The 12982-nt window shown below is 47.1% G+C and overlaps 1 protein-coding gene across 2 annotated transcripts in view; it reads right to left on the minus strand.

Moving 5' to 3' along the window:
* NEURL1 (neuralized E3 ubiquitin protein ligase 1) overlaps nt 1-12982 on the minus strand; it is a 165798-nt gene that overhangs the window by 83715 nt on the left and 69101 nt on the right. The window contains exon 1 of one of the 2 annotated variants that reach the window (XM_040607415.1): nt 8348-8496. The exons of the other annotated variant lie outside the window; for it this stretch is intronic. Coding sequence (XP_040463349.1) covers nt 8348-8381 — 34 coding nt within the window. The 5' untranslated portion in view covers nt 8382-8496. Of the gene's footprint in view, nt 1-8347; nt 8497-12982 lie in introns of those variants that run through there. 2 annotated transcript variants of the gene reach the window in all.

Raw genomic sequence — 12982 nt, forward strand, 5'->3', positions numbered from 1 at the left:
ACCAAGTTGCCATTTACCCATTTTCTAACCTTTAACTTTTCCAAGCAAGAGAAAGTGAAATCATTGAGACAATTTCCTTAAGCAAAAGATGTTTATGGGTAATCTTCTTTAAAGCAGTAACCAACCCACAACACATACTGCATTTACCCCGGAGCTGTGACAAATGCCTGTTGAGCTGCAGCACTCAAACTGCTTGCGTTTTAAACAGCAGTTTGTCGAGTAATGTTAATTATTTGGGAGGTCTCTGCTTCTAGAAACATAAACATTTATTTTTATACTGATCACATTTTCTTTTCCATGTGGTGCTTCCAGCAGAGACTGAAATTAGAATGGCTTCTTTGCATGCCACGGTGTGGTTTATGGCTCAATTTCCCCTCTACGCTTGCAAGCAGGGGGTAGCATCACACCGGGGCTCTGCACAGCACCTTCCCCATCTTTGCTTTGCAGGTGGAAACCTGCTTTCCACCGATGGGAGAGCTCTCCCACGCTCAAACCCATCCACTATCTCCTTGAGGCTACGCAGCTTCCCTCCGGCTGACAACAAAGGTCTGGGACTTGAAGTAGCCTGAGGATCACTTGAACTTCGTAAGCAAGCAAAGGACTGGGTTGCTGGGAAGCACGGCAGGGAACAGAAGAATAGGCTCTTGCAGGTGTCCGAGTCAAAAAAAAAACCCAAAAACCAAAACAACCTCCAGACCTGCCAAGATGCAACTCAAACATGGGCACGTGCTTCCTTCAAACCGCTTCCCCGGTTCAACAGGCGCTGCTTTTGAGGTGGCAGCCTCGATGCCCAAGCTCTGCTTAAGCCAGGCCACGTGCCTCACATTCCTTTAAAAAGACATTTTCAGTCCTGCCCTCAGCAGGCCCTGCTTTCGCTGACAAGTGTATTTGCCAAAAACTTCCCGTGCTGTATCCACGCCGTGCCATGTGGCTGCACAGCAAGGTCCATCACAGAGAAAACACAGTAGTGGCAGTCAGAGAAGGTTGTGTGAAATCGCAACCAGCAACCCAAGGCCTTTACCTGCCGCAAGGCTAACACAGCGTTTCCAGAGCCACGCTGAGCCATCCGCACATCAGTTGTGGGCACTTCCTCATTAGGGCTCTGTGTGCTTCAATCCATAAGGATTTCTCTCCAAAGGTAGTCAAAGATGCCAACAGCCAGTGCTACCCAAGCAAATTTTATAGAAAGGTCACTGCACAGCCATCCTGCTTGGGACAAGTGTTGGGTCCTCTGCTGCCGTCCAGACTTCATTGACAAATCCTGCTGTAAGCAACTTCTGGAGCCCCAGGTCGCCTCACGTGGACCAGGCTCACGCACCCCCGTGCAGAACTGTCATATTAGGTACAATGTGATGGGGCTAATTCAGCCCAGGGGTATTTAGTGATACTTGACCCCCACCATGCTTCTCCTCTGTACTAGGATACGTTTACTAATATGGGCAGAAAAGGATATAAACTGAACCACAAAAAGAAGTTGATTTTCATAGCAAGGGGCCTTGGTTTATCACAAAGGCTTCCCACACAGAAGTGATTTTAACTCTATGGACAGGGCAAGAAATCCAGATTTCTGCTGATACTGGCTGTTGGGGGAGAGGCAACCAGAAGCCTACTCTTTACATTCTGCATCATGTTCATTAACGTATATGGCTTTTATTATATCCCCTTTTTACTGTTTTCCCATTTTCTTTAAAATAAAAGTGCTATCACTCTTAACAGGAAAAACATGCTTATGCATCCCATCAATTATCACAGCTGTCCCTGAGCCCACCCCCTTTGCTGTGCTGTTGGACCCAAGGCAAATGTCAGATAAACCCAAGGACTCCTCTCCCCAGCCCCATCAACTGCAGTCATCTTGAATGCTATTTTTAACGCCATCAAATTAAAAGTGTCCCTTCAAGAGACAATCAAGGACAGAGTCAAGGAACTGAAATACTTGTGAGACTAACTCGACAAGAGCTACAGAGAAGGTGGCTCTAACTCATTTTGGACCAGCTTCACTGAGATAAATACATTTTCAAAGCAAAACTTGGATTTAAGGGGGGGCAGACAGGGAGAAAAATAAGTGGACAACAACGCTAACAGGGATCAACCCTAGAGCAAAGCACAGTGACATGCAGGGCTGCAGCATATGCTCCAACCAGAGGCACTCGGTGAGGCTTGCAGCTGGCAGTCACACTCTTATTTAGCCTCTGGGAGGCAAGATCTTTCCTGACCTCCAGCTCCTTACCCTGCTGTGCCATCAGTAATCCCTGCCGATTGCTGAGGGCAATCGATTGGGATCGATTCTTTGCTTTGCTTTCGCTTCCCAGGAAACTCCCTTTCCTTTAGGATTAATCGGGGTTTAGATTGATCTCAATGCAACCCTCTGCATGTATGTATGGATATCATTAATGTAATGTTCTTTAATACAAAGAAAGCAGCCCTATCAATTTTAAGACCATATGTCTAGAGGCTGCCTCTTCTTAATTCCTGCTAAATGTCAGCAATGGTAATTGTATTTGTTTAGCAAATTTATTTTATACTATTAACAACATGAATCTTCTGGCTGCGGGACTCCTTGTTTTGTGTAAGCATGCAGATGATTCCATAGGACATGTCAGGGGATCCTACAAAGCTTTCTGAAGAGACACCTGCTACCTCTAAATTAACTGAATGATAGCTAAACATATCACCCACAATTCTTAAAAAAACAGGAGTTTGGTAAGAAAGAGGTGAGGAAAGATCAGAGGTAACAATGCTTCCGTATCAAGGAGGGAGATGATCAGGCAAAGAGTAGACAAATAAGACAACAAAACCTGAAAAAAAACATTCAGTCCCTAGGTCCCACCAGAAACGAGCATCGAGTTGACACAGAAGTTAACAGGCAAATGCCATGAAAGCAACGGACAAAGCAAGAACGGGGATGCTCTTTGCTCTCAGCACCTGTAGCAAGACCTTTACAGTCAAATACTGCCACAACTAATGAAAACCTCATCTGCCTTTCACAACAGTAGAACGGGTTTCAAGCATAAATGTGGTTACCTGTAAAACCTCTATACAGAGGTACCACACTTCGTTTTCAGAAGTGTTGTCAGCAGTTAATATGCTTTACTATCAGCCACCCTGGGACACTGGCAGGTGACCCACAGGTCACAGGCATTAACCGAAATAATCTCTGGGAGCCCCACTTTTAGCAAATGCCAACACAGTTTTGGCACCCTGCCCAGGGTCTTCTGCACCAGTTAATCCCGCCCTGAGCAGGATTAATTTCTCTCTCACACACATGCACACATACTCACTTGCTTTCAGGGCTATATACCAATTGTGCTAAAAGCAGAGTATTTGAAAGGGCCTTTCCTCCCCAGTCCCACGTTAGATCTCAACAAGCAACTGTCTGCAGAACATGGGAGACGTTAACCCCCTAGTGCAGCTGATCCCATCACCAGTCACTTCATCAAATGAGAAGTTACCCCAAAATCTAGGCAATAACTCAGATATGATAAGAATACAAAATAATACTAATTTGCAAAGAAATCTTCTAACAATTTCTGTTGTCGGGTCTTCATTTTTTCACTGTGGTTGTTTCTTATTTCTTCTGGAATATTTGCAATTTTAATTAGGTAGAAGAAGAGGGAAATTTTAATTCGAAGGTGTGTACAGCAGTGTACATTGGAATACAATGCTGTTTAGTGATATTAACTGCAAGGGTGAAATGTGGTATTTGGAACGGTTATTGCAGTATAGGCAGTGAATAGACAGTGAGAACAAAGCGTGGGGCTGATTTCAGCCCTTGCATATAGATAGATATACCATTCGCTACACTACAAGGAATTAAGAGAAAGCTAAAAATAGAGATCTATTGTGCAAAGTAAGAGTAAATGAAGTTGCATACAGTAGCTATCTTACACTAGGGAAATGGCCTCCACCCTCTGCTGTTCCCCAAAGTGCTACAGCAGCAGCTCAGCGGTTCTCACCAGGGCTGAGGGCTTCCACACAGCACCCGGACATCCCGTACCTCCCACCAACATGTGTGAGCAAGACCCAGAAATTGTTCTCCGGGAGAACAAAACACAGAGGGAGGACAAGGCCAGTGCTTCACACCTCTTTTACATGGGAATAAATGACCAGCCAGGTGCAGGAAAGCCTGTGGAAAATAAGAACGTGATGAAATGGGAAATGAATGGAGACAGGCACCGAAAAGCCTATTGCCACGCAGCATGGACAGAGTCCTGCTCCCTTCTTCTTTTATGTGGCACAACCGTACAAGGGTGCCTGCATTGCTCACCAGGCTTACGTACATGTGGTAAGGGGAAAATCCAGCCTTGCATGACACTTACATGGGCCTCTACATACAGCACACAAAGACACATGAGCCGTTATTTATATTGTATCCACAACTTACAGAGCATCACCTGCAAGCACCTTAAAAATTCAGCCATTCAAACTGAAAATCACATCTGTCGATCAGTACAGCTTCCCAGGCTAAAAAGCCCATGCACTCTCACTAGGGATTTATTTGCAATTACATCGATGCCATACAATTACAGTTTGGAAAATGTAGCACAAGATACCTTTTTCCCTGCTCCTTGTAAAAATAATTCCACTGCAAAACACCGATGAATGCCTGTCATGTAATTAAAGCAAAAATAAAACAAGGCCCTGCAATGAGGGACTTATTAGTAATTATGACTTGTAGGAAGAAAGGTTATTGAGCAAATGTACAGGTACGTACACACTCACATGCACGTGAATTAATCCACTGTGTATACTCTAGCTAGTCAAAAGCCCTCTGAAGAGATGTGCCCATGTTAATCACTAACCTCTGCACGTCTATATACACTGAATACCTCTCCCAGCACAATGCAGCAGCTTCCTTGGCTAAACCATCACTTTGTGCTAGCTTGGTTCTGAGTGAAAGAGAAATAAAAAATACTCAAGGTGGTCTTTTTCACAGACAGAAACTCCTGGATTTGGCCTCCTAAAATTAAGAACAGGATCTTCTGCAAACATCACCTCACTCATAGGAATAAGGAGGAATTAAAAACTACTGCAGCAGGTGACAGCTGAATCAAACACATAACAAGAACATACATATTATTACATACACACCTGTCAGAGATATGTTCCAAGCACGATTAGCTAGCAAGTAGTTTAATATATATATATTTAGTAAACTCTGCCTATGTTACAGGAATACCACAGTACACAGCCATTCTTGAAGAAACCAGCCCCAGATGACCCACAAGCAACCATATTAATATTTCCTGTATAAAATATCATTAAAGCAAACCACAAGCAATCATATTAACTTTTCCTGTTTAAAATATTGTTAAACCCCACATATATAGATATTACTTTTGAAACAGCAAGTAAACATCCTGTCCATCAAGGTTGTGTTACCTTTGAACTTCCTATTTCAACTCTTCTTTGCATATAAAGCCCTGGAAAGCACCCCAAGGACTGCTGCGGATGGTAGTGGGAAACGGAAAGGGCATGGGGAAGAGGAGCAGAGACCCTCATGGTGCCCAGCACAGGGACATAGATGGAGACTGTACGAGTGCACTTCAGCACTGCACGTCATTTCAGAGAGAAGACTGACCGGCTCCCGTGTTCCAACTGTCAAGCTGTCATATGTCTCCTTTCAAAAACAAGTGCACAAGCCCATTGGGGTGTTTGCTAGCAAGGAATGAAGTTGGAGGTGGATCTCTCCCAGGAAGCTCAGAAAACTGATGCTTCAGCGACCCTAGTTCAAAGCTTATTTTTGCTCCCAGTCCCACCAGGTGGGAAACTTTCCTTCAGGTGACTCAGGGCCCATTCAGCACCCACCAGCTCCATCATTTGGACAGAAGAGCATGGCTTTCCTGCACTGCCATCATATCAGTGGGAAAGCAGCGTTTTCACTCAAAGAGATGCCTGCCCATGCAAGCATCCGTGTACCTCACTGTATGGCTCAAATAGGATTGGCACAGCACTGGCGTGTAGGGCTTTACACAATAGACCCAAGCAGCAGTGCAGGTCCAGGGACATCCAGCACCACTGCCACCAACCATGCATTCTTGGGCATGATGCATCGCCCACCCATGGCTCTCCTCATGCAAAAGGGCGCTGAGGCTCTTTTGCCTAGCAGGAATGTTGTGTCGCTTTACTCGACTGCTTGAAAGCAGATTTCTAGGTGAAAGAGAGTAAAATGATGCCAGGTGCTCCTCGTCATGACAGTCTGTGTATGGCTGCACTTGAGTACTATAAACATTTGTCCTTACATCAGGGCACCCATAGCTTTTAAAAATCACCCCCCTGATTACATGCTTTTTTTGAAACGGTGCCTCCCTCGTGAATCTATTTCAGAAGCTTTTATCTCAATCTAATTTCCTGACCCCACCAAGGTCAGGGTGTGCCCTGGAGGAGGCAGAGACCCTGCGCACCGCTCTGGCCACGCGGCTCGGGGACACCAGCTGCTTCCCCAGGACTGGCTCAGCAGAGCTGCAAGCAGCCAGCCCGTGCAGTATCTCCCCATCTGAGCTAATTTTCAGTGAGGTTAAATTACTTTAGGTGCTTGTGAAAAATCCCAGTTCATCCTCGCAACACAGAGAAATGTCTGGAGGATGTAGGTTTATGCTTTACCTGTGCTTTCTAAAAACAAAGCATGTCAGCCCCCTAGACTGTCAACACAACTCCTTTCAGTATCATTACATTCATTCTCTATTATCCTTCAGAGAAATGGACAAGGTGTCAGTTCTCTTTCCCCAGCTATTTTGAGACACATCTGAAACAGAAATATTCAACAGAAAGATGGAAGTGGAGGAATAGTAGCCACAGACAAACCACAAGTACAGATGCACTCTCTTTTAGTTAAATGTGCTTTGTTGCATGACTTTCTATTTTTTCTTTTTGAAGTATAATGCACGTCCCTTTTTTTTTTTTTAAAGCATCGCTGTGCTAAACACAGCAGTGCATCACCTCTGAATATAAGACAGCCCGTAACCCCTCTGTAGGGAGAAGGAAATTTGAGTTAATTACCCACATCTCCTCATTAGTTTCCCTCTCCCAACAAAATAAAAATTAAAGAGAAGCACACTCGCTGGAGTAGAATTGCTGAAAGGCAGAAGTTGCAGGATTACTGTGCAGCATGCTGTCAGCTGCAGGCAGGAGACAGCCCCAGCAGGAATGCCAAGTCCCTGGCACACGCAAGAAACATATATAGCTATTATTCTTTCGCGGCCAGGGTTTTTTTTTCCAAATTCATTCAAATAATGCTTCAAAGGTGGAAAGGCACTTACAATCACAAGACAACAGCCAGAGCTCTTTTTTTGATGTTGACTCGACAACGTTGTTATTCTGCATATTGCACATGTATCATGAGATTAGGAAAAAATAAGATCAGGCCATGGAAACTTCAGAACACAAATGATGAACAAACAGTAATCTCTACTGAGATACGCCTCATAAATACCTTTAGGGGAAACATCATCTACTCCCTGACTATGTCCATTTACTCCTTAAACTATAGGGTTTGGACTTGGTGGAAAACGTGAGAAGAATCAGGACTGCAATGTGAACATTCACAGCCTAAGCATAAGTAGCCCATGAATCTCTATTCAAAGAAAGGATATGAGACGCTCTAAGCCCACGCCACGCTTCACCTGTGCCTTTCATGCCCATATTTACTATTGTAACAAGGAAGCATCTCTGAAAATACACTCATACTGTACTGAGCGTGCAGTGCATTTACCACGGCCAAAGTTAAACAGAACATTTCAGAGTAATAGGCACATTTAACATTAAGGAATGCAACATTCTCACAAAAGTATTTATGGTACGAGATTTGCGCAGACAGGGACGTGGCTAGTATCGCACGTTGTCTATAGGTGCAAATTGTGGTTTAACATTGGCCTGTGCAGGATATTCTCGGTCCCTTCCAGCTCCCCCCTCTCCCCCAGCATCACCCAGCAAACCCAGAGAGCACGCTGCACCTCAGGGCTTTGCCTAGCATCCGTCAACTCAAACACCCTTCATCCCAAACCTTATCCACGTACAACCAGGTAAACCAGAATTTATGTCAAGGACTGCGGGTGGAAGGGAAGAACGAGGCGGCTGTTCCGAGCGCCTGCCCAGCTGCCTTGCAGCGACCTTTACCACGGCTCCGCTGTTCCCCGGGTGGGAGCCGTCTCACAGCGCACAGGGACACAGTTACCCTCCCCGGCACCGGCAGGTCGCTGTCTCTCGCCCCCGGTGCAGCGGGGCCGGCAGCCCCGGTGTGGGTCGCCCCGCGGCAGCGCGATGCTGCGGCAGCACACGCCGGGCATCCCCCGCGCCTCTCCCAGCCGCCCCCCCACTCCGCGGCGGAGGGGCGGCGGGGGTCGGTCCTTACCGTAGAGCAGGCTTCTGGTCACCTGCCCCCCCATGGCGGCGCAGCCCGCGGGGGCCCGGCCGGCTCCCGCCCCACGGCAGCAGCCCCCGGGCCAGGCGGGAGCCGGCTGCCCCGCGCCGGCAGCCTCCACCCACCACCGCGCCTCCAGCCGCGGCACCGGCGCTGGGAGCTGTCATGTTTATTTACATAAGAAGGAGGAGACTTCGCGGCTTCCTGAAATAGCTGCCGGCGTGTCAGGGATGCGGCGTGCCCCCCGCCCCGCGCGCGGTCCCCACGCACGCGGTCCCCGTCCCCCGCACAACGGGCACAGGCGCCCCGGGCGGCGGGAGGGGGGTGCGGGCCCCGGCGGCACCCAGAACACAGCAGGGGGCACCGGCACCCCCGCCGGAAAAAATCAAATTAAGAACTCATCTATAAAAATCAAACGGCTTCGGCCGTTTGAAACTTTCGCTCCCCGGGGGTTTGGTATCCTAGCGCAAAGCCCTGGGATAATGAGAACGGGGAAAATAAATAAATAAATAAATGAAGAGGAAGGAAAAGAGAAAAAAAAAAAGTTAAAAAATTATTACCAGACATCACCGCACCAGAGTCTTCACACAGCCTCTGCTGGTTAATTATTAATTATTTAATAGCAAAGAAGTGGTGCTTGAAATGCAGAATGGCTCGCCATGGACTGTAATAATAAAAACATTACTCCCCGTAAACTCTTTTGTGCGAGGCTTGCATGCTCAGCCCAGATACAATGCTTCCTGCTCTCCAGCTCATTACCTCTGCTGATGGATAACGGCCAGCGTTATTAAAAGCAGGGGGATGTCGAGGGTGCCGCAGCGGCGCACAGGGTGCCGCAGCCAGGGCTGCTCCCTCAGTTGCTATCTGCACCCCGTAGCTCATGCAAGGAGCTTGCTCATTCCCTCTTCTCCATCGCCAGCACCACGCACCGCTGCCCGCATGCATGTCTCCCTACGGCTCTCCTGTCCACTGCTCTGAGGGTATAACACGGCAGGCACCAAATTGCCACAGCCGGCCGCGGTACATCCCAGCCGGCTCACTTAAAACTACCTCACACATCTTTACGCTGCACCGCAGTCGCTCTTCACTCGGCAAAGGAGCGGGAGTCAAATTTACGCAGCTGCGAGTGCAGCTCTGCCTCCCAGCTCCTACCATGGTGCTGGGCAAATCCTGCCATCCCAATGCCTCGACTCTGCCACCAGAAAAATGGGAAATAAGATCTCCTCTTGCCTGTATTGTAAGGATTATTGCTTAGGATGGCTGGGTGCTGAGGTCTCAGCACTTCTGGGGGGGGGGGGGGGGGGGAAAAAAAAAAAAAGGCAATGCAAAAAAAGCCCAAGCCAAAAAGCACAATCAGGGTGTTTGCCCTAATGCTGCGTGCGTGATTAAAGCTGTGCCCAGCACTCCCAACCCACGAGAGAAACGCCTCCCGAGCCCCTCAGCAGTAGCTGGGCACCACTGCTGGCTCACCCCCTGGCTCCCACCTGCCCAGATGAGGGGACTTGCACCCAGACCCCAGAGCCAAGCAGCAGCTCTTCCCTAGCTGAGCAGCACGCAGGCAGCGCTCCACTCCTCCCTGCCCAAAGTCACACTCTGCAGAGCTTACGGCAGCTTCTTGGCAGAAGACTCCCTCGTTTGTTTTTTTTCCCCTTCTATTTTTTTTCCCTCCCCTCCCAGATAATACTGCATTTACAGCAGCAGCAGCGCAGGGTGAGGACGCGTCCCCAGGAGCACTGCAGCGTGGGCCCCGCACACTGACGCGTGCAGGACATCTCTTGGGTCACACCAACCCATCACAGCACCCTGCTCTGCTCCCATGCCACTGGGGACCCACGGATGCCACAAGGACGTTGCTGGTTACACTTCCTGGCAGGCAGCCCACCTGCTCGGGCTGACAGCAAAGGGTCCATGCTCTCACACTATCAACTACCACATTTCACTCGGAGGAATGAAGATTGACTTGGACATTCAACCCCGAAATGTTCTCCCTCAGTTTCTCATTTCGGCTCTGCTTTCCATCCTTACCTTAACCTTGCTACAGTTCTGTGAATAATTGACTTCTTGGTTCACTGCCTCAACCAAGAGATTGCTAGGAAAAAAAATAATCATTTCATGTTGGCCCAAAACTGAATGCTTTGTGTGTCTCACTGAACAAAATGTTTCTTTAACTCAAAATGAAGCATTTTATTTTTAGACTTACTTTTACCTCATTTTTTCAAGTTATGGTCATTGAATCCAGCTCTGAAATGATGTCTTAAAAAAACCATTAAGCCCTTTGTTTTGAATGTACCAAAAGGAAAATTTTGAATTGTTATCTTTTTAGATTATTTTATTTTTTGCAACTTACTGGCTTTGTTTGTTTGTCCAAGGGGGACGGTGGGGAGGGCAAAATGCCAGAATGAGTCATCCCATTTGGCAGAAAATGATAAACAATTTCAACTGATTTAAAAATTGCTTTATTTTTTTCCCCCCTCCAGAAAATGTCCAGCACCCACCTTCATGAACTGCCCTCACCGCTGTGGAGCAGCTCCTGGGGGAGGCAGTCCCACAGAGCCATCCACGATAGTCAAATAGCCTGTCTGCTCTGTTCCATGATAATTCCTCGAGGATCATTTGCCATATGGCAAATCCTTCCTCTGCAGCCATCGCACTGAAACTTACTCCTGATCTGTTCTTGCCTCCGCTGAGTCCATTTTGGACCTTGCCCTTTCCCAAATCCCTCTTCAGTCTTTTCTGATTTTTCTCTAGACACAGAGAAAACCTATTAAAACCCCATTCTTATTTTGCAATTCTCTCTGCCGATACCCTCTAAGTCCCCTTGGGGTATTTCTTTGCCATTGCCATAATGGGCAAGGCCTCCCATTTTGACGTCAAGAATAAAAATCAATTATCATCACCATTTGTGCTCCCTTCTAAATCACTGACAAAGGTATTAGGGCTGGACCCAACAGAAACCCAGCCCTTAAATCCATCCCCATTTGTGAATAGCATCCAGTGAACTCTGGCCAAGCAGCAGTGCTGCTGTCCAAGCCAGGAGGAATTTGCCGCAGGAGTATTTTGAGGATCTTGCTAAATATACTTATTAACCACAAGAGTAGGATGCTGAGGCTGCAGAGGACTTCTGTAAGATTCACGGTCATCAGGCTGTGTGCTAGGCTAAAACCCTGGATCTTTCCTAGTGGCCTTGAGCAGACAACAGGGCATCTCTCCCACCCCTCCCAGGATGAAACCCCCAGCCCGGGCTTTGGGCAGTGGGTTTGGGTGTGAAGTTGAGGGGTCACAAGCATCTGCATTGCACCCCTGGTGTCTTGGTCAAAAGGCTAGCAGTCAGCAAGGAGGATGCCAGAGTCCCACCATGGTCTGGGAAAAGATATGCCCACACAGCCAAACAGCCCATTCCACCCCAACTGAAGGAAAGCAGCAGAGATACCTGCAGGGAACCATGGCACGGAAAGCCAGCTCTGCAGAGACCTGCCTCGCACAAGAGACAGGGAAGAAGGAAAGAATGAAAAATCCAGCTCATGGTGATCGAAGATAAGATTATACATAGTCACAGGCTAGGACAGGAAAATTAAATTCCAGTTCATGCGAGCCTCACACAGCTAAAACTCTTTTGGGACTGGACTTGGCTTTATGAAGAACTGGAGTTTAATTTTCATAAGCAAGACAAAATAAGCAAAACCTGTCTTGATGGGAGTTTCACGCACTTTAACAGTGCTGCAGGTAGAGACATCCCACCAAGAAATGGTCCAAAAAGTTTCCTGGAATATCAGTATGGGGGAAAGGAGGGAACTGTGGAAATCAATCTGACATTTACCAGGGACAAAGAATCTTCTCTTAATGATCTTTATGTTTAAAAAGGTGTCATCAATTTCTCTGTTACCACCTGCACTTTATGGTAACAAACAGATTGACTACAAACTGTCCTTTTTCACTCAATACAGTAGCTCTCAGCAAATGGCTGGACATCATCTAGGAAGATGGGGGAATTTAGGGGAATGCATTCTTGGGTCTTTTTTCAGCACAAGTCCCTGCTCTTAGGGGGGAACCTTCACCTGTACAGAAAACAGATTTCCTCCAGGAACCTCTGCCACTGTATGACCAGAGGAAAAATGATGTTCTCAACAGGAAAGCATCCAAGAGAAATCGTCTCACCAGCATGTGCTAGTGCACAAGAAACAGGGACCAGAGCTAGGAAATTTTGCATTCCATGCATCCTTTTAACATTAATTTGTTGCCATTAATGGAGGGGGCTTACACGAAAGATGCGTCTCTGCTTTCCATTCTTCATCTGTAGTGCAAAGACACAGATACTGCCCTAGCAAAAGGTATGCTGATTAGTGGAGGTTTATGCACCCATTTGAGAATATAATGAGTTATGTCATTATTAAGCGTTATTATAAAGCTGCATCTCTGGATGAAAACCAAATCTCCATGTGTAGGTCAAATGAAATTCAAGATTCTGGCTGGCATTTTTAATATCAAAATCACCACTCATACCTACAAACTACAGCACTGTGACCGCTAACTCGGGCAGCTCAGTTTTCCTGGTGCTGTTCTCTGCAGGCACGGCAAGAAGGCGAACTTAAGGACAGGGAAAGTCTCGGGGCTGTATATCCACCTTAC

The sequence above is a fragment of the Falco naumanni genome, chromosome 9 (genome assembly GCF_017639655.2).
Source record: "Falco naumanni isolate bFalNau1 chromosome 9, bFalNau1.pat, whole genome shotgun sequence".
Taxonomy (NCBI): domain Eukaryota; kingdom Metazoa; phylum Chordata; class Aves; order Falconiformes; family Falconidae; genus Falco; species Falco naumanni.